At 59.2% G+C, this 25,701-nt stretch overlaps 1 protein-coding gene and 1 non-coding gene across 4 annotated transcripts in view; both read right to left on the bottom strand.

Annotated features, from left to right (window-relative positions):
• The window catches only part of DNAJC5 (DnaJ heat shock protein family (Hsp40) member C5), a 29,769-nt gene extending 5,319 nt beyond the window's left edge, over nt 1–24,450 (bottom strand). The window contains exons 1-4 of one of the 3 annotated variants that reach the window (XM_068150306.1): nt 24,279–24,450; nt 6,816–6,883; nt 3,123–3,260; nt 276–489 (exon numbers count right to left, since the gene is read on the bottom strand). In XM_068150306.1, the coding sequence (XP_068006407.1) occupies nt 276–489; nt 3,123–3,229 (321 nt within the window). In that variant the 5' untranslated portion in view covers nt 3,230–3,260; nt 6,816–6,883; nt 24,279–24,450. Of the gene's footprint in view, nt 1–275; nt 490–3,122; nt 3,261–6,815; nt 6,884–13,177; nt 13,258–13,297; nt 13,434–24,278 lie in introns of those variants that run through there. The other 2 variants (XM_068150307.1, XM_068150308.1) reach the window with 2 other exon arrangements.
• Nucleotides 24,451–24,630: 180 nt separating this feature from the next.
• On the bottom strand, nt 24,631–24,702 carry TRNAE-CUC (transfer RNA glutamic acid (anticodon CUC)). The gene has a single exon. It is a non-coding gene; the product is annotated as a tRNA-Glu (tRNA).
• Between the last annotated feature and the right edge of the window lie 999 nt (nt 24,703–25,701).

Genomic DNA, 25,701 nt, shown 5'->3' with positions numbered 1-25,701 from the left:
CTGCCCAGCCTGCAAGTCCTCCTCAGATACTGAGTTGCAGCTCCAAGGTCTCCCTGGAGCCTTCAACTCTTTCAGCCTGTCCCCACAGCAGAGCTGCTCCAGCCCCCCTGATGACCTCTGGCCCCTCTCCAGCAGATCCATGTCCCTTTGCTGGGGGTCCCACAGCTGGCCACAGTCAGTTACAGAGGTTAGAAACTCAACCTGAACCCAGTGGGAAGGGAGCTCCTCAGCTCTCCTGCCAGCCCAGAGCACCTCCTCCCTGCCCTCCTCCTTACCTTGGCCCACCAGCTGGACAGCACAAAGTAGGTGTTCACATTTTCCTCCCCAAACTGCTCTGCCACATAGAGCCCCAGGGAGCCATACTTGTCATAGATGTTCCTCTTGGTGGCATCAGTCAGGATGGCATGAGCATTATTGATCTCCTTGAACTTCTCTGCTGCCTCTGGGTTATCAGGGTTCTTATCAGGGTGGTATTTCAATGCCAGCTTCCTGCAGAGAGAGAATGGAGATTGGCAGCAGATTAGGATTTGGGATTTGGGCTCCTGGGGGTTGATTATTTTTCTCTCTTGGCTTTTTTTTGTCAGCTCTGTTGCCTCTCCCTCAACTTCCAGGTGGTTTCCTTCATGGAATGAAGGAAATTATGGAATGAAGCTGGAGGTGGGGAGATTCAGGCTGGATGTGAGGAGGAAGTTCTTCACCATGAGAGTGGTGAAACCCTGGAATGGGTTGTCCAGGGAGGTGGTCGAGGCCCCGTCCCTGGGGGTGTTTAAGAGCAGGCTGGATGAGGCTCTGTCCAGCCTGATCTAGTGTGGGGTGTCCCTGCCCATGGCAGGGGGGTTGGAACTAGATGATCCTTGTGGTCCCTTCCAACCCTGAATGAAACTATGAAACTATGAAACTATCTCTGATCCAACCTCCCTGATGGTTCTCCTTCAGCTGATACCAAAAGGCTACAGCAGGGCCCTGCTTAGCTCCCAGGCTTCAGCCTGGCTGCACTTGGCCCTCACAAAGCCAGTGGGGAAAAGGAAAAGGAAACTGAACCTTCCTTTCTTCCTGTCCCACCCCTCAGACCCATTTCCACCAGGGAGTCTGGCTCTGCTAAAGCAAAGCCCAAGCTGCCAGGGACAGGGAAAGGAAGCAGCCACACCACAAGCCTGAGACACAGACCCAAAGCCTGACTAACAGCCAGGCTGCCACAGCTCCTCTGCAGAGCTGAGCACAACCCCACAGCAGTCACTTGGGGTTAGTCACCAGGTCCTGGGCAGGAAGAAAGGACCTCCCAGACCCAAATGCCTCAGAGTGCTGGGAGGTGAGGAGATCACAACCTCCCCAGACCCTGCTGGATCTCTGACAGCCAAATGACAGCCCCCAGGCTCTCCCACAGCACCAGGTCAGGTGAAGCACTGAGCAGCTGCTGCCCCTGCCAGGGCTGGGGGCAAGCTCTGGCTTCTCTCTGCCAAAGCTTTGCACCATTTGCCATTCTTCAGTCCCAGCACCACTCCCAGAGGTGGCTTCCTGCACTCAGGGAGTGAAAACAGCACAAAGCTACCCAGGGGATTAAAAGTGAGTATTAGGGATGAAACCAGGAGGCTGCTGGGGCACTGCACCCAGGGAGGGAGCTGAGGCCTCATGGCTGGAGCTGTGCAAGGGGAGGCTGGAGAAGGCTGTGAGCAAGCTGCTGCAGGGCAGGATGTCCCTGCTGAGGGCAGGGGGTGCACTGGGTGGCCTTTGGAGCTCCCTTCCCACCCAACCCACTCTGTGACACACATCTTCAGAGCAGAGGAGTCAGGAAGGGCTGAGCAGCTGCACATGAACCAGGAAGGAAGGTTTTCACACCCTGCAATGTAAAATGTTTCATAGTTGCTAACCTGAACATTCCCTTCAGGCCCTGAGCCTGGCTGCAGAGCACCCACAGAATGCTGCAGTCACAGAGTGGGTTGGGGTGGAAGGGAGCTCCAGAGCTCACCCAGCCCAACCCCTGCCCTCAGCAGGGACATCCTCCCTGCAGCAGCTTGCTCACAGCCTTCTCCAGCCTCACCTTGCACAGCTCCAGCCATGAGGCCTCAGCTCCCTCCCTGGGCAACCTGCTGCAGGGTTCCAGCAGCCTCCTGCTGCACTTCCTCCTCACCTCCAACCCTGTAGCCCTTCAGCTACTGGCAGCTGCTCTGGGGCCTGCCTGGAGCCTTCTCTTCTCCAGGCTGAATGTCCCCAGAGCCCTCAGCCTGTCCTCACAGCAGGGAAAGAAGTTTGGGTAAATGTTAAAAGCCTGAAAGAAAGCAACTGGAGAGAGAGAATCCTCATGTGAAGGCAGCTGCTGACCTCTAGTTGTCATCTGCACACACTGCCACTGCACAAGGCACTCTGCAGGGTCCTAGACCATGCTGGAGGTGCAGAACCAGTGACACTGAAGTAGATTCTGGGGGCATGTGGGAAGGGAGGGTGCTGGAAGGCTCCTTTGTTTGTTTGTTTTCATCTGGTCACTGGGAAGCCATTCTGTGTGTCCAGCTCAACCTGAGGGCTCCCAGCAGGCTGCAGAGGGACTGCTCCCAAAGGCCTGCAGGGACAGCACCAGGGGCAGGGGTTTGAAATGAGAGCAGAGCAGATTGAGATTGGAGGTGAGGAGCAAGTTGTGCCCCAGGAGGCTGCTGGAACCCTGCAGCAGGTTGCCCAGGGAGGGAGCTGAGGCCTCATGGCTGGAGCTGTGCAAGGTGAGGCTGGAGCAGGCTGTGAGCAAGCTGCTGCAGGGCAGGATGTCCCTGCTGAGGGCAGGGGGTTGACCTTTGGAGCTCCCTTGCAGCCTAAAGCATTCCAGGATTCTCTGGGCAGTGCTGCAGAGCTGTGGTCCTGCAGGGGACACAAGGCTGTGTCACAGGAACAACTTAAAACTCTGCTCAGCTTCAGATGAAGGCCTCCCAGCAGGCCCCTGCCCTCCCCATGCCCAGAGGGAAGATCTAGGATTCACTGCACTCAGCCAGAGCTCAGCTGCCTCTCCCTGCTGGGTTTGCCCCCAGCTTTGTCAGCAGGGGCTTGAACAAACCAACCCAAGCCCAGCTCAGCTGCTCAGGACCTGACCCAAGGCAATCTGTGCTGCTGGGGAGCAGGTCTGAAGCCTGACCCTTCACCTGTATGACTTTTTGATGTCATCTGAAGTAGCATTCTTGTCCAAGCCCAGCACGTGGTACAGGGATTCCCCAGAGGTAGAGAGGGAGCGCTGCCTCTGGTCTGCCATCTTCAGCTGCCTGCAGAGACACAGCTGGGCCCTGCCAGGAGGAAAACAAGGCTGAAGGAATGCCTAGGCAATGAGCAGTGCAGAGCTGAGTCACCAAACCATCCTTAAAGCTAGAGTTTGTGGGGGAGCACTCATCTTGCACAGGGTTTGCCTGTGCCCTGAAGAGGCTCAGTGGGTAGGGGAGGTCAGAAGGAGCAAGCCTCAGGGAACTGTCACTGAAAGGCAGCCTTGAACTGCCAGCAAGGCAGCCACAGGCACCCTGAGGGCCTTCTGAGCTCCCTTCCCACCCACAAGCACCCTGAGGGCCTTCTGAGCTCCCTTCCCACCCCAACCATTCTGAGACTTCCATTTCCTATTGCAGACATTCTGTTACATTAAAAACCCCAAACCCCAAACCTCCACACAACTCCAACCCCCCCAAACCCACACACCCCCCACCCCCCCAAACCCACACACCTCCCACCCCCCAAACCTCCACACACCTCCCCCCCCCCAAACCCACACACCTCCCCCCCCCCAAACCCACACACCTCCCACCCCCCAAACCTCCACACACCTCCCACCCCCAAACCCACACACCCCCCACCCCCCCAAACCCACACACCTCCAACCCCCCCAAACCCACACACCTCCCACCCCCCAAAGCTCCACACACCTCCCCCCCCCCAAACCCCAGCCCCCCACCCTGTCACTGCCCCCAGGCCCAGCAGGCTCCCTGGGCCACCCAGCTGGGGTCACTCTGCAGCCCATGAGGACACCCTTGGCCCCTCAGGGACACCTCCCCTCTGCTGACTGGGAGCCAGGGAGCAGCCACTGAGCATCTCTCGTGGCAGCCATGCTGTGTGACCAGGGATTAACCTCCTGCTCCCAAGCCAGGTGTGAGAGGCCCTGGAGGTGGCCCCTGTGCCACAGCACAGCAGCTGGGGGGTCCTGAGGAGATTAGCCCCTGCCAGGCAGCACTGCAGTGAGGATGAGCACTGAGGGAAGGCTCCTGGCTATTTCTGGCTCCTGGCTTTACAGCCAGCCTGCAGCAGCTTAGGGAGCCTCTGGCAGAGGTATTTAAAGCAGCAGCCCCTTCTAACTGAACCTCCACCTTGCATAACAAGCCAAGAACTGCAGCCTGTAACAGGCCACCTGAAGGGAGGCTCTCAGGCACCACATCCTGCACTGCCTGGCCCCTGGTGTGACCTCAGGATGGGAAACACCTCAGAACAGTCAGCCCTGCCTGCACCAGCCCATGGGGAGCATCATCTGCCAGTGTGACTTGGGGACAAGGGCAGGGATGGAGGGGCTGCAACCTTCTTGCTCACCTGAGCTCACTGGTAGCTACTCTCCACCTTTGGCCTCCCCAGCTTTAGACCAGCTCAGCCCTGGACACTGTGTCCAGCTTCTCTGAGGGGAACACACCAGCTGAACTAGAGTGGCCTAGGTTGGAAGGGACCTTAGAGAGCATCTCCTCCAGAGCAGGGACCAGGAGAGCATCTCCTCCAGAGCAGGGACCAGGAGAGCATCTCCTCCAGAGCAGGGACCAGGAGAGCATCTCCTCCAAACTTTCCACCTAGGAAACTGTCATCTACCTTCACTCAGGCTGTCAGTGGCAGCTCTGCTGAGCTCTGATGACAGCTGCCCAACAGGAAAGATGCACATTATTGTGATCATTCATTAATAAGAGGCCTAATGCTTTGGCTAGGAGCCTAAAGTGCAGCCCCAGCGTGGAAGGTCTGAGGGCAGGGAAGGCAACTCTTCCCTTTTCCAGCTGCCCAAAGCTTTTTGGAGGAGAGGGAAACGATCTGAGTGCTGCAGGGCAGAACACAACTGCCTCCCTTAGCTGGGCACAACTGAGCCCAGTGCAAGGACAGAAATCCCTCAGGCAGACACACAGCAGGCACAAGCCTCCAGGAGAGCCTTTTCCCACCCCCAGGCTGCTCCCAGCCCCCTCCACCCCAGCAGTCCCTGTGCTGAGGTCAAAGACTGATGATCCTGGAGCATAATCTAGCTAATCACACAGGCCTGCTCTGCCTGCAGCCTCTCTGCTCTCCCACCACAGCCACCTCTGCTTCCTCCCAGGGCACTCTCAGCAGCTCTGCCTCAGCAGTGACTGCCCCCAGGCAGCAGCAGCCAAGGACAGGCAGTCCATCACTACTGCTCTTTGCCAGGGACTGCTCAGGAGGGAAAGCTGATCCTGGCTGAGAGTGGACATCTTGGTGCAGCTCTTCCAGTGGGGCTGCTTCCAGCTGCAGCCTTCAGGGCATGACAGAATCACAGATGGGTAGGGCTGGAAGGGACCTTCAAGATCATCCCAGTCCAGCCCCCTGCTATGGAGGCTGTGGCTGCCTCCTCCCTGGAGAGGCTCCAGGCCAGGCTGGATGAGGCCCTGAGCAGCCTGGGCTGGTGGGAGGGGTCCCTGCCCTGGCAGGGGGCTGGGGCTGGCTGATCTCTGAGGTCCCTTCCAAGCCAAACCATTCTGTGACTCCATGAATCTGGAGCCAGGGAAGCAGGGGCTTGCTCTGAACTGGTATGGAATGGCCAGGCTGGCCCTGGCAGAGGGGGGAGGACAAGGTGGCACTGGGAGTTCATTTGGGAAGCTTCTCATTCCCAGGAACAGGAGAGGACTATTGCAAGGAGTGCAACCTTTGGCTGCTCAGACCCAAAGCAGACAGTCAGGGTGCAAGCTGTGGAGGCTCAGAGTGCCCCAGCAGGCAGGACATCCTCTCTCTGCTGCCTGGAGAAGTGCCTCTAATCCTCAGCCCTGGAAGCTGTCTGTGCTTGTAGAAAGTGGTGTGGTGTGCTCAGCAGCAAGCAGCCATCTGCTGCTGGGGCTAACCAGGCAGGATGCCCTGCAGAGGTTCCTCTGGGCAGGCTCTGAAGAGAGGTAATCCTCTGGATTAAACAGCACAGCTTTAACCACCTGAGTGCCAGAAGCTCTGCTGCTGCTCAGCTCTCAGCACTGAAGAGTGGCTGAGCACTGGAACAGGCTGCCTTGGGCACTGGAGGAGTCCCACCCCAGGGGGGGTTTCAAAGCCCTGGAGATGTGGTGCTGAGGGCCCTGATGGAGCAGGTCCAGAGGAGGGACACAGAGATGCTCAGGGGGCTGGGGGCCACAGGGCCAGGCTGAGGAGCTGGGGGTGTGCAGCCTGGGGAGGAGAAGGCTGCAGGCAGAGCTCAGAGCAGCTCCCAGGACCTGCAGGGGGCTACGAGCAGGCTGCAGAGGGACTGCTCCCAAAGGCCTGCAGGGACAGCACCAGGGGCAGGGGTTTGAAATGAGAGCAGAGCAGATTGAGATTGGAGGTGAGGAGGAAGCTGTGCCCCAGGAGGCTGCTGGAAGGCTGCAGCAGGATGCCAGGGAGGGAGCTGAGTTCAGGTCTCACAATCTGGCGTTTTTCAAGGGTGAAAAAAGGTCATTTTTGAAAGAGAGAGGAGAGAAACTTGGCCAAGGCTGTGTGGTGAAGAAAAGAAATGGTTTAGGCTTTGTGAGGCCTGGGAGGTTCCTCTGAGCAGCTCTGAGCTCTGTTTGCTCTGCATTCTTTTGCACCTAAATGAGTGGGGGGTTGTTTAGCTGGAAGGAAGCAAAGGCTGCAGGACTCACCTTCAAAGACTGGATCTGGAGAGCAGGGCAGGGGTGACAGCCTCCACACACCACCAGAAGTCAACCTCCTGGAGACAAAACAGAAAGCAGAGCAGCTGGGTCAGCAGCTCCTGTGGGGCAGGCTCCTTGCAGGGTGCTCACACTGTCTGCTCCCAGCACTGCCTGGGAGCCTGCTGGGGACAGGAGGGAATGGAGCAGCAGTGAGGTCACCTCCTGTGCCTCTGCACCCAGGGCAGCTGAGTGTGGAGAGCAGCAGCAGCACTGAGACACTGCACACCTGCCTCCCACACAGCTGGCACCACACAGCTGGCACCACACAGCTGGCACCACACAGCTGGCACCACACAGCACATCTGGGAGGCTCTGGAGCAGTATTTTCCTTATGCTGTCACTCAAATCACAGAACCCCAGAATGGGTTGGGCTGGAAGGGAGCTCCAAAGGCCACCCAGTGCACCCCTGCCCTCAGCAGGGACATCCTGCCCTGCAGCAGCTTGCTCACAGCCTTCTCCAGCCTCCCCTTGCACAGCTCCAGCCATGAGGCCTCAGCTCCCTCCCTGGGCAACCTGCTGCAGGGCTCCAGCAGCCTCCTGGGGCACAACTTGCTCCTCACCCCCAATCTCAATCTGCTCTGCTCTCATTTCAAACCACTGCCCCTGGTGCTGTCCCTGCAGGCCTTTGGGAGCAGTCCCTCTGCAGCCTGCTGGGAGCCCTTCAGCTGCTGGGAGCTGCTCTGAGCTCTGCCTGCAGCCTTCTCCTCTCCAGGCTGAACCCCAGCTCCCTCAGCCTGGCCCTGTAGCAGAGCTGCTCTAACCCCCTGAGCATCTTTGTGGCCTCCTCTGGATGCTCTCCATCAGGCCCAGGTCCTTGCTGTGCTGAAGGCTCCAGAGCTGGGCCCAGCCCTGCAGGTGAAGGTCTCAGAGAGCAAGGTGCCTCCTTGATGTGCAAGTCCAGAATGGGACCTGGCTGTTTCTCCTGCCCAGAATATTCTACACCAGGGTGAGTCTCCACAATGCAAATACTTCTCTTTGGGATTGATCAGCTCTCCAAGGCAGTTACAGCTGCTTTAAACCACAGATTAGTCAATGACTCTGTGCTTCCATCTGCAGCTTCAGCCTCCTCTCCCCAAGCTGTCCCCAGGCACTTGTCTGAAACAGAGGCCCTGGTGACACAGGAACTCCAAGAGCCCTCAGCAGGACTCTGGGCTGTTTTACCTGGGTGTCTGTGCAGTGTCTGTCCTTAGAACAGGAGAAGTTTGTGTTTCAGGTCCTGGTGATCTGTGATGTTGTTAGAGAGAGGCTGCTGAAGCAGCTCAGCTGAGACAGCAGGCTGGCAGCTCCAGCACAAGCTGGGGGCAAGGTGAGGCAGAGCCAGGCTCTGGCCCCAGCCCACAGAGCTCTGGTGGTGTTCAGATGCTCTCACAGCTGCTAGAGGCTGCTGGGCTTTGTAACTGCCTTAGAGAGAAGAGCTTTGTCTGCCCAGCAGCTTCCTCCACAGAGCACAGCACAGCTGGGGATGGGGAAGTGCATGGAGAGCTCAGTGTCACTGTGCCATGATCTGTGCCACCCTACCTGGGCCATGGCTCATGGAGAGCAACACCAGCTCCTTCTGCCACCCACACCACCACATCCTCACCCTGTGCACATCCCCTCAGCCTGCAGCACAGCCCCCAGCAGAAAAGCCAAGTCTCACTTCAGAGCAGGAGGAGGAAGGGAGCCCGAGGTGACCAGGACACAGCCCCCCCAGCTCAGCTGGCAGGGCAGGGGCAGAGGCCAGGTAGGGAGAGAAGGCTCAGAGCAGCCAGCTCAGAGTGTACTCAACCCAGGGGATACAGAAGAGGGTTGCTGTCCTCATCTGGATGCAAGCAACAAGATTTTCCCCAGCCTCCCAGCTACTTCAACACAGCCTGGGGAGGAGAAGGCTGCAGGCAGAGCTCAGAGCAGCTCCCAGCAGCTGAAGGGCTCCCAGCAGGCTGCAGAGGGACTGCTCCCAAAGGCCTGCAGGGACAGCACCAGGGGCAGGGGTTTGAAATGAGAGCAGAGCAGATTGAGATTGGAGGTGAGGAGCAAGTTGTGCCCCAGGAGGCTGCTGGAACCCTGCAGCAGGTTGCCCAGGGAGGGAGCTGAGGCCTCATGGCTGGAGCTGTGCAAGGTGAGGCTGGAGAAGGCTGTGAGCAAGCTGCTGCAGGGCAGGATGTCCCTGCTGAGGGCAGGGGGTGCACTGGGTGGCCTTTGGAGTTCCCTTCCAGCCCAACCCACTCTGTAAGGTTCCATTCACAGCAGAAAACCTGATTTACAGCTGGAAATAACCAAAGGAGACCAAAATAAATCCCAGGGGAAAGTTCCTCTGCTAAACATTAACCTGCATGAGAGAGCCCTGCCAGCTCCTTCCCCTCCCCACAGGCTGGCAGCTCCCTGCCCACCGCAGCCCCTGCTGGGCTGCTTCCTGCTGCCCCTGGCAGCTCTTCCTTTAGTGACTCAGGAATGTTTTGATCTCCCAGCTCAATCTCATTATGCAGCCAGCCAGATCCACTGACCCAGAGCTCTACATAATACCCAGCCTGTAATGCCCTGTGAATGCCTGCCCCCTGCTCCTGCAGGCCACTCAGGCTACCAGCAAAGGGAGGAGAGGAAGGCCGAAGGGAGGGAAGCCTTCAAGAGCAGAGCCTAAGGGATGGAGCCCAGCCTCAAACCCAGCACCCAGAGGGAAACAGGCTGGGGAAAGGCAGAAGTGCTAGATAAACACATCTGTGTGTGTGAAAATCCCAAGACAAGGTTAAGGAATGAAGGGGAGCAGCAAGAAAGCTGGGGAGGGAGTTTTGGCAGCAGATGGCAGTGACAGGATGAGGGCAAATGGCTCTGAGCTGGAAGAAGGCAGATTGAGACTGCAGATGAGGAAGAAATTCCTTCCAGTGAGGGTGGGGAGACCCTGGCACAGGTTGCTCAGGGACCTTGTGGATGCCTCCTCCCTGAAGGTGCCTGGATGAGGCCCTGAGCAGCCTGGGCTGGTGGGAGGTGTCCCTGCCCACGGCAGGGGGCTGGAGCTGGGTGAGCTTTGAGGTCCCTTCCAACCCAACCACTCCATGAGGATAACCAAACCAAGGCCCCATGAATGCAAACTCAGGTCAGCAGCACAGCAGCACTGTGCAAAGTCTGTACCACAGAGAGGGAAGATGCTGAGGACAGCCTGGGGCTCCCCCAGTCTGCTCACACCACAGCCAGCTCTCCCAGCCCCATCTGCCCTGCAGCTCTGGGTCTGATTACCTAAGACAGTGTTTCCCCCACAGGAGTGCTCAGCACCTCCTCCTCTTCCAGCCCCCAGGCACAAATGAACCTTCCCCTTACAGAAACCAGGAGTTTGCTCAGATCTTTCTGCTGGGAAGCACAGCTGCTGCCTCTGCCCTCCCTGCCCTCTGCCAGGGGCAGCACAACTTCTTTATTTCACCACTTCTCCCCAGGACTGTCCCCACCCAGCTCCAAATGCTGCTGACAAAGGCAACTGTCTCTGGGATGCACTGCTGCAAAGTCCATCTCTGGCCTGGGCCTGAGCTATTCCACAGCCATCAGAGAGAGTGCTGCAATGAGGGCAAATGAAGTCAGTCATGCAACACGTCCCTGGCCAGAGCAGAAGCTCCCAGGGCTCCACTTTCACATCCTGGCTCCCTCACACCACTTGCAACATGAATCAGCATTGGAGAAGTGATGTGAAAAGGCTGAAGGCAAAGCAAACTGCTTCAGGCTGCACTCAGCCCCCTCCCTAGCATCACACTGACTGACTCACAGCATGGTGGGGGCTGGAAGGCACCTCTGGAGATCACCCAGCCCAAGCCCCCTGCCTAGCCAGGCTCACCTGGAGGAGTCACACAGGAACACATCCAGGTGGCTTGTGAACCTCTCCAGAGCAGGAGACTCCACCTCCTCCCTGGGCAGCCTGCTCCAGGGCTCTGCAGCCTCAGGGCAGGGCAGTTCCTCCTTCTGCCCAGCTGGGAAAATCCCCTTGCTTGGGACTGCAGCCATGCTGCCACAGCAGGAAACCAGCAGAAGGATGCTTGGAAGACAGAGGGGAGCTCCCCCACAGGAGGATGGAACTGGCACTGCTGGGTCACAGCAGTCTGACAACAGAAGGTTTACAAACAGTAACACAAAGTTGTCTGCTGTCTCCTGGGGCAAAAGGTTCAGGTTGGATCAGCTGCCAGGATGTGAGCACAGAGCTCCAGTGCTGCAGGTTGGCACCAGGCTGATGGAGCAGCAAATGCACCACAGGGATCAAAGTAACTTCAGCAACAGGCTGGGGAGACAGTGCTGCTCTCAGCATCACCTTCCCACTGCACAGGCAGCTTCTGCCTGCCCAGAAGGCTGGGTGAGGTTACAGAGGACATCTGAAAAAGCCACAGAGGCAGTCTGAGGCAGAGACCATGCTGCAGTGATCCTCTCCTGCATGAAAGGAAGGGCAAAGGAGGCTTGGAAGAAACCTGGGGACAGACTTCTGAGCAGGGCCTGCAGGGGTGATGGTTTGAGTCAGAGGTGAGGGCATTTGGGCTGGAGAGAAGGAAGAGATGTTTGCCACTGAGGGTGGGGAGAGCCTGGCCCAGGCTGCCAGGGAGCTGGGAGCTGCCCCATGCCTGGCACCACTGCAGCTCAGGCTGGTTGTGGCTCTGAGCAACCTGCTCTGGTTGGGGCTGTCCTGGGGGCTGCAGGGGCCTGGACTGGGTGAGCTTGGAAGGTCCTCTCTGGGATTCTATGGTTTATCAGAGACTAATCTGGCAGGGCAGGAGGTGACAGGCTGCACTCAGCAGACAGTGGCAGGAGATGGAGCAAAGCAAGGCCACATCATCTTTTGCTCTCAGCTGTGGAGGCAAATGAAAGGTGAGCAAGGCTCCCCAGCTCCAAAGCCAAACAGTGCTCAAACCTCTGCATTATCAAAGCTTACAAACCAAGTACTAAAGCTTGACAAGCTGCCAGCCAGACCAAAGTTACTGCACAGCTGCCTTAGGAGCAGAGTGAAGACTCTCAGCAGCTTCACTCCTGGACAGTTGGCAATGACTTTGAAATGGTTTCCTCTAATGGCCTAAGGGACAGCAGAAATGAATCACAGAATGGTTTGGATCAGAAGGGAGCTCCAAAGGCCACCCAGTGCACCCCTGCCCTCAGCAGGGACATCCTGCCCTGCAGCAGCTTGCTCACAGCCTTCTCCAGCCTCCCCTTGCACAGCTCCAGCCATGAGGCCTCAGCTCCCTCCCTGGGCAACCTGCTGCAGTGCTCCAGCAGCCTCCTGGGGCACAACTTGCTCCTCACCTCCAATCTCAATCTGCTCTGCTCTCATTTCAGACCTCTGCCCCTGGTGCTGTCCCTGCAGGCCTTTGGGAGCAGTCCCTCTGCAGCCTGCTGGGAGCCCTTCAGCTGCTGGGAGCTGCTCTGAGCTCTGCCAGCAGCCTTCTCCTCTCCAGGCTGAACCCCAGCTCCCTCAGCCTGTCCTTGTGGCAGAGCTGCCCCAGCCCCCTGAGCATCTTTGTGGCCTCCTCTGGACCCTCTCCATCAGCTCCATGTCCTGTCTGTGCTGAGGGCTCCAGAGCTGAGCACAGCCCTGCAGGTGAGGTCAGAGCAGTGCAGAGGGGCAGGATCCTCTCTCTCCCTCTGGCCACACTGCTTTGGGTGCAGCCCAGGCTGCCCTTGGCCTCCTGAGCTGCAGGCTCCCACTGCTGGCTCCTGCCCAGCCTCTCACCCAGCAGCACCCCCAAGTCCTTCTCTGCAGGGCTGCTCTCAATCTCATCACCCCCAGCCTGGACTGCTATCTAGGATTGCCCTGACCTAGGGGCAGGACCTTACACTTTGCCTTACTGAACCTCTGGAGCTTCTCTCCAGCAGCTCTGCAGCCTGCCCAGCTGCAGGGTGTGCCACCAGGAGAAGGGAATTCACACATCTCCAACCTGGTCTCACCCCATCAGCTCTGGGGTCTGCCTTGGAGACACTCTGCCTGCTGTCAAGCTCTTGTTCTCTGCCACTGGGGTTTCCCCCACCCAGCAGGCAAACCTTCCTCTCCAGGAGTTATGAGTAAAAAAGCCAAGTGTCAGAGCTGGGCACAAAGGACAGAGCCAAGCTTCCAGACAGCAGGGAAAGGAAAGCTGAAGCCCCTTTAGAGGAGCACCAGGAAGCCAAGGTGATTGCCTCTGTAACACCAAGGTCTCCCTTTTTGCTCCCCACTCCCAGGGCAGTCTGTAACCTGCCACACTCTAGGACTCTACCATTCTGGGATACACTTTACTCTTTTCTCCCCTACCTGATTTTCCTCTAACAATTAAGCTTCCTAATTCCAGAAGACAAACAGGAAAGAAACTTTCCCTCCCCCCCCCCCAGTTCACTTTTACCTCACACATCCAATCAGGTTCTGCCAGCCCAAGAAGGTCCCCAAGGACTCCAGCAACACTCAGCTGAGTTGTGGAGGCTTCAGACCCAAAGCTTTTTGTCTTTTGCAAAGTGAAGTGTACCTAAAATCCCCTTTCCTCTCCCAGTTGCTCAAGAGTATTTCCCCAGGTTTGGAGGGGAGAGGGGAGGAGACTTCACTCTTGAGCTGTTTCACTTCCTCACACAAACTGCCAGAGGAGAGAACAATCCCATTTCCTCCTGAAAGAAAAAGCAAAACAAGCTAGAGAGGGCTTCTGAGACACATCCAAAGGCTTCCCTGTGAGGCCATGAAGCAGCAGCAGCAGCAGCAGAGCAGAGCAGATCTGTCTGCTTTCCAGAGGGGCCTGGATGCTGCGGGGAGGTCAGAAGCCAAACCAGCCCCAGGGAGCCTGACTGCAGGGGCTGGGTCCCACAGCAGGAGAGAGACCTGCAGAGCAGAGCCAAGCCAGGGGAGCTGTGGTGCTGAGCAGGCACCGTGGGGCTGGGCAGGCCTGCCAAGGCCAACAGCCCCCAGCTGCAGCACCAAGCTGCACTGCTCAGGAGGCTGCATGCAGCCAGGGCTCCCCATGGCAGGGCTGGCAGCAGAGAGCTGGCAGCAGAGAGCCTGTGCCAGGACAGAGCCTGTGCCAGGACAGAGCCTGTGCTGGCACAGAGCTGGCAGCACAGAGCCTGTGCCAGCACAGAGCCTGTGCCAGGACAGAGCTGGCAGCACAGAGCCTGTGCCAGGACAGAGCCTGTGCCAGCACAGAGCCTGTGCCAGGACAGAGCCTGTGCCAGCACAGAGCTGGCAGCACAGAGCCTGTGCCAGGACAGAGCCTGTGCCAGGACAGAGCCTGTGCCAGCACAGAGCTGGCAGCAGAGAGCCTGTGCCAGCACAGAGCCTGTGCCAGGACAGAGCCTGTGCCAGGACAAAGCCTGTGCCAGGACAAAGCCTGTGCCAGCACAGAGCTGGCAGCAGAGAGCCTGTGCCAGGACAGAGCCTGTGCCAGGACAGAGCCTGTGCCAGGACAGAGCCTGTGCCAGCACAGAGCTGGCAGTACAGAGCCTGTGCCAGGACAGAGCCTGTGCCAGGACAGAGCCTGTGCCAGCACAGAGCTGGCAGTACAGAGCCTGTACCAGCACAGAGCCTGTGCCGGCACAGAGCCAGCAGCACAGAGCCTGTGCCAGCACAGAGCTGGCAGCACAGAGCCAGCAGCACAGAGCCTGTGCCAGCACAGAGCCAGCAGCACAGAGCCAGCAGCACAGAGCCTGTGCCAGCACAGAGCCAGCAGCACAGAGCCAGCAGCACAGAGCCTGTGCCAGCACAGAGCCAGCAGCACAGAGCCAGCAGCACAGAGCCTGTGCCAGCACAGAGCCTTTGCCAGCACAGAGCCAGCAGCACAGAGCCTGTGCCAGGACAGAGCCAGCAGCACAGAGCCTGTGCCAGCACAGAGCCAGCAGCACAGAGCCTTTGCCAGCACAGAGCCTGTGCCAGCACAGAGCCTTTGCCAGCTCAGCTCCGGGCTGAGGCACCTCAGGCTCTGCCAGCAGCTCTGGGATGCAGGGCAGCAGAGCTCCAGCAGCTTCAGGTGCAGGCTCCTGGGTGTGAAGGCTCCAATTGTCAGCCTGCCCTGGCAGCCCAACCTCGCCCTGGCACTGGGCTGCTGCTCCTGCAGCCTGCAGCTGAGCAGAACAGGCCAGCAGAGAGCACTGGGGGTGGAAGAGGTGGCTGAAGGTTGAAAAGCCTTTCAAACCTGCCCCAAACCTGCTGCTTCCAGGAGACTGCAGACAGAATCACACAGCACAGCAGTAAGATTCTAACTGGAAGCTCTTTCCCACCCTAGAAGCAGCACTCTGCAGGGGCTGAAGTGCTGGGAGCAGGCTGCAACACTGACCTGAGCACTGCCTGCTGAACTGCACCATGCAGATGAGCCCCAAGAACCCTGCAAACCCCCCCCAAAATTAACACCAACCCCCCCCCAGCAAGACATCACCAGGGGTAAGTGGTGCCCTGAACACAAACAGGGCACAGGCTGCAAGATAAAGACCACAGAACTGTCAGGGCTGGGAGGGAGCTCAAGGCTCAGCCAGCCCCAACCCCCTGCCATGGGCAGGGACACCTCACACCACAGCAGGTTGCTCACAGCCACCTGCAGCCTGGCTGCAAACACCTCCAGGCAGGAGGCTTCCACCACCTCCCTGGGCAGCCTGTGCCAGGCTCTCACCACCCTCCTGGGCAACAACTTCTTCCTCACAGCCAATCTCAATCTCCCCACCTCTAGTTCTGCTCCATCCCCCCCAGTCCTATCCCTCCCTGACCCCCTCAGAAGTCCCTCCCCAGCTTTCTTGTAGCCCCCTGCAGATCCTGGAAGGCCACAATGAGGTCTCCTCAGAGCCTTCAGTCTACCTCCACAGCAGAGGAGCTCCAGCCCTCTACTCATCCTTGAGGCCTTTCTTTGGAGATGCTCCAGCAGATCCATGGAGCTCAGCCCCTGTGCCAGGGTGAAGGGCTGAGCACCAACCCAAGCTCATCAAGCCCCTCCACACAGACCAACACCTCCCCAAGGGGACCAAGCAGACCACCTCCAGGTCCCCAGACAAACCTCTGCTCCCAGAAGGCTGCAGAGGGACTGCTCCCAAAGGCCTGCAGGGACAGCACCAGGGGCAGAGGTTTGAAATGAGAGCAGAGCAGATTGAGATTGGAGGTGAGGAGCAAGTTGTGCCCCAGGAGGCTGCTGGAACCCTGCAGCAGGTTGCCCAGGGAGGGAGCAGCCTCATGGCTGGAGCTGTGCAAGGTGAGGCTGGAGAAGGCTGTGAGCAAGCTGCTGCAGGGCAGGATGTCCCTGCTGAGGGCAGGGGTTGGGCTGGGTGAGCTCTGGAGCTCCCTTCTGATCCAAACCACTCTGCAGTTCTCTGCACACATTTCACCCACACACTGCCTGGTGCATGGTGCCCCTGGTGCATGGTGCCCCTGGTGCCTGGTGCCCCTGGTGCATGGTGCCCCTGGTGCATGGTGCCCCTGGTGCATGGTGTGCCTGGTGCCTGGTGCCCCTGGTGCATGGTGCCCCTGGTGCATGGTGTGCCTAGTGCATGGGGTCCCTGGTGCATGGTGCCCCTGGTGCCTGGTGCCCCTGGTGCCTGGTGCCCCTGGTGCATGGTGCCCCTGGTGCATGGGGTCCCTGGTGCATGGTGCCCCTGGTGCATGGTGTGCCTGGTGCATGGGGTCCCTGGTGCATGGTGTGCCTGGTGCATGGTGCCCCTGGTGCATGGGGTCCCTGGTGCATGGTGCCCCTGGTGCATGGTGCCCCTGGTGCCTGGTGCCCCTGGTGCATGGAGCCCCTGGTGCATGGGGCCCCTGGTGCATGGAGCCCCTGGTGCATGGGGTCCCTGGTGCATGGGGCCCCTGGTGCATGGGGCCCCTGGTGCATGGGGCCCCTGGTGCATGGTGCCCCTGGTGCATGGGGCCCCTGGTGCATGGGGCCCCTGGTGCATGGGGTCCCTGGTGCATGGGGTCCCCGGTGCATGGTGCCCCTGGTGCATGGGGTCCCTGGTGCATGGGGTCCCTGGTGCATGGGGTCCCTGGTGCTCTCCCTCAGTCTGGCAACAGCATTTCATGGCTGCCTACAAACCCAGAAGAAACCAACCCAACCCCAGAGCCGTAATTCAGCAGTAAGAGAGCAGCTGGGGATGGTGTTTGTCCTGCTGCCTTCCTCCTAACTCAGCAGTGATGAGCAGGGGGAGACACAGCCTGCATTTCAGGCTGCAGACATGCCTTGGGACCCTGGCACTAAGGAAAAACCATGGGTTTGCCCCTAACTGTGACTGAGCTTCCCAACATGAGACCTGGGGGAAGGAACAGAACATCTGAACACATCTACAGCTCAGCTGGGAGGCTGGCAGCACACTTCAGGAGGCTTAAAACTCAAAGGCCAGAATTACAGAGTCACAGAGTGCTCTGGGTTGGAAGGGACCTTCAAGACCATCCAGGTCCAACCACCTCCTTTCTAAGAAGCTGGATTTAGATCAGACCTTGGAAAGAAATTCTTCCCCCTGAGGGTGGTGAGGCACTGGGACAGGTTGTCCAGGGCAGCTGTGGTGGCTCCAAGCATTGCAAGCCAGGCTGGATGGGGCCTTGAGCAAGCTGGGCTAGGAGGAGGTGTCCCTGCCCATGGCAGGGGCTGGAAATGGAGGAGCTTTGAGGATCCCTCCAACCCAAATCATTCTGTGGTCCTACTGATGTGTAACTGCATCCCTGCCTCTGCCAGGGCACAGCCCTCCCCCCTGCAGTGTACAGCACAGCATCAGCACATTCAGCCTCTCTTCCACCTAAAGCAGCAAGAGAAGAAAGGCAGAAGGCCCTGCAGCCCTGGGAGGGAAGCTCAACCCTGCTTCCTCCATCTCATCTCAGAGCCCTGCTCCTTCCAGTGCCTTGTTGACAGCACAGGTAGTGACTCCTCCTCTCTCTGATGGCTTTGACTCCTCCTTGCTTGCTCTCTGGAGGCTGCTGAAGTGCATAGATGCATTTTTCTTCCTCCCTCTCAGCAGAACATCTCCTGGAGGCACACCTCAGGATGGGAACTGTGTGGAGGAGCAGCATCCCTGTGCAGCAGAGCTCCTCAGTTATCAGATGGAGAACACTCCCCAAGTCCACAAAGAAGAGCAGCTTGGATTGAGCCTGGAACTGGAATCAATTCACTGCTCTGAGCAGTAACCAAAGCTCTCAGCTCCATTAGAGCAGGAAATCTGCCTGCTTCTGGGAACAGCTCACCTCAAATGTCAGGCACTGCAGAGTTTCATGGTCCCTTCCCTCCCCCTGAAGAGCAGGAGACAAGGAGCAGGGAGGAGCAGAGGAGCAAGAAGCAGCCAAAGCTAAAGCACAGAGGCAGGAAGGGAAAACCAGGCACCAGCTCCAAGGTCCCACACTGAACCACCTCACCCCCAGCCAGAGCCCACACTGGCAGTGAGGTCTCTGACCAAAACACCACACAGATCAGCTTGGTTCAGGTGGAGCAGCTCAGGCCAAGTGTTCTGGATCCAAGCAGGACTCAGCCTGACCTGGAACCGTACCAGGACAGCTCCAGTCCCTGCTGGACCTGAGCTAGAGCAGAACCTCCAAAAGGAAGCACTGCTTCAGCTCCCTCTGCAGATCCCAGTTGATCCCAGAGGGATCCTACAAGCACACTGAGCACTCAGTAGTTTCACCTCCCAGACACAGCCTGCCATGCCCAGCATCCCAGCCAGGTCCCAACACCTCCCTTTGCTCTGCTGCCTCTTGCACGCCCCAGCAGCAGGAGTGCCAGCTCCCCTGCTGACAGAAGCCCTGGGGAGGAGGGAAATCCCTTAATTGCTTCCCACTGAGGAACCTGAACTGCCAAACCTCTCCCTTGGTCTTGCCTGGGTGAACCTCCTGTGCAGGGCAGGCTCTAGAGCGCTGCAGACATGGTCAGTGTTGGCTCCTCAGGCTCCCAAGAGCATCTCCTGCTCCTCTCTCAGATAGCTCCAGGCCTGAGTGTCTTTTCTTTCTCTTTCCAGGAATTGGCTTCCAAATCCTCCTGCCATGAGGAAAGGAGAATCCTCCAGTGCCTGACCCGGCCCAGGCACAGGCCCCCATCACACCCCCTCCACTGCAACCCAGCTGCCAGCCCTCAAACCACTTCTGAGGCCGAATGAAAGTGCCAAGATCTCAGCATCAGAGGAAGAGAAAATCCTCTGTGGCATCAACTGTGGAATGGGGAAAGGGCAAAGAGGATTCTCCTCTGAAATGCAGCCCAAAAAGCACAGAGATCACAAAGAGGAGCTGCAAACAGAAACCTTGGGCAGTTTCTACTTCTTGGAGCTCCTACTTGGTCACTGCAATGACCTCAGCAACCTTTGGACTTTCCTCCTCTGCCCTGCAAACTATCATCAGCCTGCAGGGCTCACAGGAGTTGGCTGAGTGTGAAGGATGGGATGGGTGACACCCACAGGGACCTGCACAGGCTGCAGAGGTGGCTGAGGAGAAGCTCAGGAGGTTGAATAAGGCAAAGGGTAAGGTCCTGTGCCCAGGTTGGGGCAACCAGCCCAGGCTGGGGAATGACTGAGAGCAGCCCTGCAGAAAAGGACCTGGGGGTGCTGGGCCCCTGAGCATCTTTGTGGCCTCCTCTGGGCCCTCTCCATCAGCTCCAGGTCCTTCCTGTGGTGACAGCTCCAGAACTGGACACAGTGCCCCAGGGGAGGTCTGAGCAGAGCAGAGGGGCAGGATCCCTCTCTCCACACTGCTTTGGGTGCAGCCCAGGCTGCCCTTGGCCTCCTGAGCTGCAGGCTCCCACTGCTGGCTCCTGCCCAGCCTCTCACCCAGCAGCACCCCCAAGCCCTCCTCTGCATCACTCCCAGCCTGGATTGATATCTGGGATTGCCCTGACCTAGGTGCAGGACCTTAACACTGTGCCTTAGTGACCCTCCTGAGCTTCTCCTCAGCCACCTCTGCAGCCTGCCCAGGTCCCCCTGCCTAGCACCCATCCCACCCTCCAGACTAATGCTGTGCAGACCCAAGGTCAGATGCAAGCAGAAGTTGGCAGGACATAAACCCCCCCTGGAAGGATGGTCAAGGCATCTTCCACCCTCCCATGAGGAGCCCACACCTCAAGAATGCAGTGAGAAACCTCCCCAGCTGGGATGCTCTTTCATGCTGTAGCTCTCCTGTGAGCACAGCCATTGCTCCTCTCTTGCCAGCTGCTAGCACTGGGGCTGAAATATCCAAGCAATCTTTGGAGGCACTTTTTCACTCTGGAATGTGGGTTTTCTGGGAGCAGTTTACACTGCCTGAAATAGGAAACAAAATGAGTTGGAAGCTAACCCAAAACATTTGCTGACAGCTCTGGGGTTTGTGTTTGGGGTTTGTGGTTCTGCTTTCTTCATTGATTGAGGAAACTTCTGAGTGAACCTTTGAGACATGGCACCCTCCCAGCTCCTCTCCCCCAGGTGCAAAGCAGTCCCTGGGTCCCCCAACCAGCATCAGCACTGAGCACCTGACAGGCTAAAAACCCAGGAGGATGAAAGGAAAGCATTAAAACAAGGCCAGGCCCTCACAAGCAGCTCTGCAAAGTGTGGGCAACCTGCTGGCAGCCTGTGCTGAGCAGCTGCCCCAGGTCTGCTCCTCAGCTCCCTTCTGATCCTGCAGGCTTGGACTTCTGCAGATGTCCACTCACCATCATCCTGGATGTGTGGAAGAACTCTGATGGCCAGGACAGGTAGCCAGAGAGTTCAACCCCTAAATCCCAGCAGGGAGGGGTTGGAAGGGACCTCTGGAGCTCACCCAGGCCAAGCTCTGCTCCAGCAGGGCACCCACAGAGCCTGCCCAGGAGCACAGTGCCCAGGGGGGGTTGGAAGCTCTCCAGAGGAGACTCCACAACCTCTCTGGGCAGCCTGCTGCAGGGCTCTGCTCCCTCACACCAAGGAAGGTTCAGATGGAACCTTCTGTGCTCCAGATTGTGCCCATTGCTCCTTGGCCTGTCCCTGGGCACCACTGAGCAGAGCCTGGCCCCAGCCTCTTGCCCCCCACAGCTCCTTTAGCTCCCCTCTGGGGCTGCTCTGCTGCAGGCTCTCAGTCATTCCTTCTCACAGAGCTGCTCCAGGCCCCTCAGCATCTTTGCAGCCTCTGCTGGACCCTTTCCATCTGCATAGGCAGAGGAAACCCTGCTTATGAGCACTCCTGGTGCTCTGAAAGAGCAAACACTGGCAGAGTGACTGAAAAAGGGCAACAAGCCAGTGAGTGCAGGGCAGGTACAGGGGGGTGCTCTGAGTCATCCCATGGACAAAGAGCATTTGCAGGACCCCCTTGGGAGGCTACTCTGGACTCCTCAAGGTCAATATAAAGAGACACAGCAGCACCTTCAGGCTGCAGCCCCACTCCCTGACTCCTCCAGTTAGGCCTCTGCCAGTGCTCACTACCAAGATGCTCAAACACAGACAGAGAGCCTCCCTGAAGCTCCCCAAGGGAAGAGAGCTGCTGGTGGACAGCACCACTGCTGCCAGCCCCCAGCACACAGGCCAAAAGCCTCCACAGCACTGAGTCTGCTGTCAGGTCCCCAACTCCCCCTGGGGCACCACTCACCTCCTTCTGCAGCCTGAGGACTCTAACTCTACTGCCTGGATGGACACCTGCCCACAGGGCAAGAGGACAAAGCTGCACTGAGGCCCTCTGCTGCAGAACACATCCCTGGCAGGCTCCAGCCCTCCTGGGTGACTTCAGCAGCGAGGCAGGAGGGTGGCTGTGCCACCTCAGCCACAACCCACATGAGCTCACTGCAACCCCACCACAGAACAGGGCAGAGCAGCACCAGCTGAGCAGAAGGCTGACTGCTTGGCATTCAGGAGAGCCTGGAAGGGTGTTGGGAATCACCCCCAGGGTGAGAAGCTGGGAATCACCCCCATGGAGAGAAGCTTCACTCTCAGACATGCTACAAACCCATCACTTCTGTCAGGCACTGGCTGGTAAAAGGTGGTTAAATGTAGCAGGCAGCTCCCCTGTGAGGCTGGGAAACCTCTGCTTTGGTTTCCCCCAGCCTCTGAACCTGCAATCCATCAATAGAAGCCATCACAAATTCAGGAGGAAAATGACCACACTGCAGCACCTCCCCTTCAACAGCAGGGGAAGATGAAGATGAAAGAGAGAGAGGAGGGAGAGAAAGAGCTCTCTGTGCTCAGGGAAAGGTGCAGATCTCACCTCACAACTCAGGGGCATCCATAAAGCAGTTCCTGCATGGCCAGCACCATGGCCAAAGCAAACCATGGGCTGGGCTGCAGCCAGAGCAGGGTGGGCAGCAGGGCAGGAGAGGGGATTCTGCCCCCTGACTGCTCTGCTGAGACCCCACCTCAAACACTGCCTCCAGCTGGGCTGTCCCCAGCACCAGAAGGACACAGAGCTGTTGGAGAGAGTCCAGTGGAAGGCAACATAGATGAACTAAGGGCTGGAGCAGCTCTGCTGTGAGGACAGGCTGAGGGAGCTGGGGGTGCTGAGCCTGGAGAAGTCTCCAGGGGGACCTCAGAGCTGCCCTCCAGTACCTGAAGGGTTCTGCAGGAAGGCTGCAGAGGCACTTTTCATGAGGGTGTCTGGAGCCAGGACATGGGGGAATGGTTTGAAGCTGAGGCAGAGCAGGGTTAGACTGGATCTTAGGAAGCAGTTCTTCAGTATGAGGGTGGTGAGACTCTGGAACAGGTTGCCCAGAGTGGCTGTGGAGGCCTCCCCTCTGCTCAAGGCCTTCAGCAGCAGACTGGAGAGAGCTGTCCCTGTCCATGGTGGAGAGGTTGGAGTAGATGATCTCTGAGGTCCCTTCCAACCTGAGCCCTTCTCCAAAGCCCTCAGAGCTGGAAGCCCACAGGAAGATGCTCTAATAACAATAAACTCTGTCTATTGAATTCATTTTCCCTTCAGCTCCAGCTTTCTCTTCCCTCTTTGCCCCCTTCCAGAGCAGAGCACCCTCGAATTATCAGAGGCAATTCATTAATGCAAGCGAATTTGGCATCTGTTTCTCAGCCAGATTAGGCCTCTGTCCTTTCCCCTCCAAAGCAAAACAAACTGCAAACCCTGACCCTAAGCAGCCCCAAACCCAACAGCTTGGAGAAAAACAACAACAAGCCCCAAGCCTTTAACTCAAACTGTGGCAGAGGGAGAAATTCCACCCAAGGTGGCTGCTGCTGCTGCTGCTGCTGCTGCTCCAGCGCTCCCAGAGCTCCACAGCCTGACGCATTTCAGAAGGAAAGCCTTGCAGCTTGCCACTCCTGAGAGCTTGGTGCAGGCACCAAATGGGTGAAGCACCAAACGGGTGAAGCACCAAACGGGTGAAGCACCAAACGGGTGAAGCACCAGCGGGCAGCCACTGGGTGACTGCGGCCTGCCAGGGGTTTGCTTCCACAGCAGCAGGCACACAGAGGGAACATCTCCTCTGCCTGAAGAGAAGGCAGCATGAGGGCAGGAGGCAGGGCATCAGCTCAGAGAATGATTTCATGCCAGGGGAAGATGAGCTACCAAATTGATGCCTTTTGCTTTGCAGCTCTGCCGCAGGAGACAGAGCATTAAAGCCTCCACGGCTCTACAGCGCAGGGGAGTTGACACCCCCAGACAAAACCGACCTGCAAAAACCCAACAGGAGCCTTTGGCTTCCCTCTCTCTGCCCCACGGATGGCTTTCACCTTGCCCAGCGAGGGAGGAAGGGCTCCGGGAGGGGAACAGACTCCAGTCAGAGAGCCAAGGGGCTGGTGTCACCCTGCCTGCGCCAGCAGGCTGTTGATAAAGCAGAGAACCAGGAGAGGCTGCGAGCAGGGAGCTGCCTGCCCCCGATCCGCCCGGCGGTGTTCCCTCTCCCCCCATCACCTGCCCGGAATTCCTAATCCAAGCAGCCGAAGGAGCCGCAGGAAGGAAGGGAATTGTGCTGCCTTTGCAAGTTTCTCCCGAGGAAGGCTGGATTTACTTCCCGGTGCTTAGTACGTCATTCATTAAGCACATCCTAATCTGAGCCGGGGGAAATGACTGTGTGGAGGGGCAAATAAAAAACCCCAACCGCCCCCAAACCTGGAGGCAACAACCGCGTCGGGCAAGGGATGTCAAAAATGAGATCAGTGCTGAACCGCAGCCCCCAGGCAGAGCCCGGCCAGGGCGGATCGCGGCCCCCACCCCGCTGCCCTTCGCCATCCACCTTCCCAGGCCTTTTCCTTTCGCTTTTGGGGGCTGGGTTGGATTTTTCCCCCGCCGGGAGCAGAGGCCGCAGGCCCCCAGCCCCTGCGGGGATGTGCATGCGGGTGGCAGGCAGGGAGCGAGGATCTCCCCCCGGCCCCAGCAGCAGCCTCCCGGGGAGGGGGACCCCGGCGCGGGGATGCTCTGCGGCGCTCGCCGGCCGGCGCCAGGACCCCGCAGCGCATCCTGCCCGGGGACACGCCGCCAGCCGCTGCCCTCCCTCCTCCTCCTCCTGCCCCCCCGCCGCAGCGCTCCCGTTCCGCCTCCCTGCCCCGTGCCGGTGCCCGTCCGCCGCCTCGCCGCCGGCAGCTCCATCTTGGCCTCCGCCCGCGGGCCGGGCCCGGCCAGGCCCAGCCCAGCGCCGCCGCTCTCACCTGCGGCCCCGCGGGCGGGCGGGGGCCGGGCAGCCCCGGCCCCACGCTGCGGCTCCGGCTCGGCTTCCTCCCGGCGTCAACGCGCTCCGGCCGCGGCGGCGTCCCCTCAGCCGCTGCCGCCGCCGCCAGACACCGAGCGGGACCCGGCGACGCCGACGGCGGGCGGAGGAGGGGCGGGCGGGAGGCGCCTGCGCACCGAGAGCCCCCGCACCGCACCGGCGAGCGGCAGAGCGGCCGCGGTGCGCGGCTGGGGTGCGGGCAGCGCGGCTGCGTGGAGCGGGGGCGAGGTCGCGGATGACGGAGGGAGGGGACGGCGGCAAAAGACAGGGAGAGAGAACGGCAAAAGGGGAGCTTCCCTGACCGGGAATCGAACCCGGGCCGCGGCGGTGAGAGCGCCGAATCCTAACCACTAGACCACCAGGGAGCGGTGGAGAACGAGCTCCAGCGTCATGACTCCAGCCTCGCCGGCGGGGCCGGGACCCGGACCGGAGGCTGCGGCAAGGTCAAGGGCGTCAGGGAAGGGGCTGCAGAGCAGCAGCTGCAGTGGGGCTGGGGGCTGTGGAGCGCGGGGTGCGGCGGAGCTGTGACATGGAGAGCAATAGGGCTGAGGGCTGCAGAGCAGCGGCTGCAGCGCGGCTGGGGGCTGCGGCACATGGAGCGGAGCAGTGGGGTTGGAGGAACAAGGGGCTGCGGCAAGGCAGGGAACACAACCAGCACATCCCCTGTGGGGTGCAGACTGGGCAGGTTGCTGCCTTCGGGGGCAGCGTCCGGGGTGCCCAGCCCCCAGGTTTGTGCAGCACCCTCACCCTCTGTGCCACTCCTCGAGGTGCTGCACGCAGGCTGCCACCAGGAGAGGCTCTGCCGTGCCCCAGGAGCAAGGTGCTGAGCCAGTTCCTTCCACTGAGCACAGGAGCGCTGACAATCAGAGGCAAACAGGTTGAGTCAAGCTCCAGTTGCTCCCATTTTCCCCTGGCAACTGAAAGCCTAACTTCACACTGGGCCGTGCTAGATGAGGAGCTGAGCCTAGTGCCGGCGCGGGAGGGCTGCCCAGGTACCACAGCTCTCCCCAGCCGTCCCTCTGGGCACCCCAGCACGGCGCTGCTGGCCTCTGACCTCTCCCCCCGGCTCCACCGGCACTTCCCGGCGGCTGCCTCTGACTCATGTCTTGAAACCAACGATGATGAATCCCATTTGCCCACGGAGTCATCTCCAGCAATCCCACACCTTCTCCTTGCTCCAGCCCCAGCTTCCCTCAGAAGCTGCCAAGTGCCCAGCCCCAGAGGACTAAAACCTGCCCAGGACAAACCCTCTCCAAGCTCCAAGGCAGCCCCAGGCTGCCCTAGAGAGCCTCTAGGGCTGTTGGCAGGGGTGAGGAGAAGGGGAATGTTGCTGCCAGACTTCTCCCCCTTACAACAGAGCTGGT

This window comes from Melanerpes formicivorus, unplaced genomic scaffold (assembly GCF_026170545.1).
Source record: "Melanerpes formicivorus ecotype bairdi unplaced genomic scaffold, bMelFor1.0.p_v2 SCAF_19, whole genome shotgun sequence".
NCBI lineage: Eukaryota > Metazoa > Chordata > Aves > Piciformes > Picidae > Melanerpes > Melanerpes formicivorus.
The sequence above is the reverse complement of the archived record's forward strand: the minus strand, read 5'-3'. Positions and strand labels throughout refer to the sequence as shown.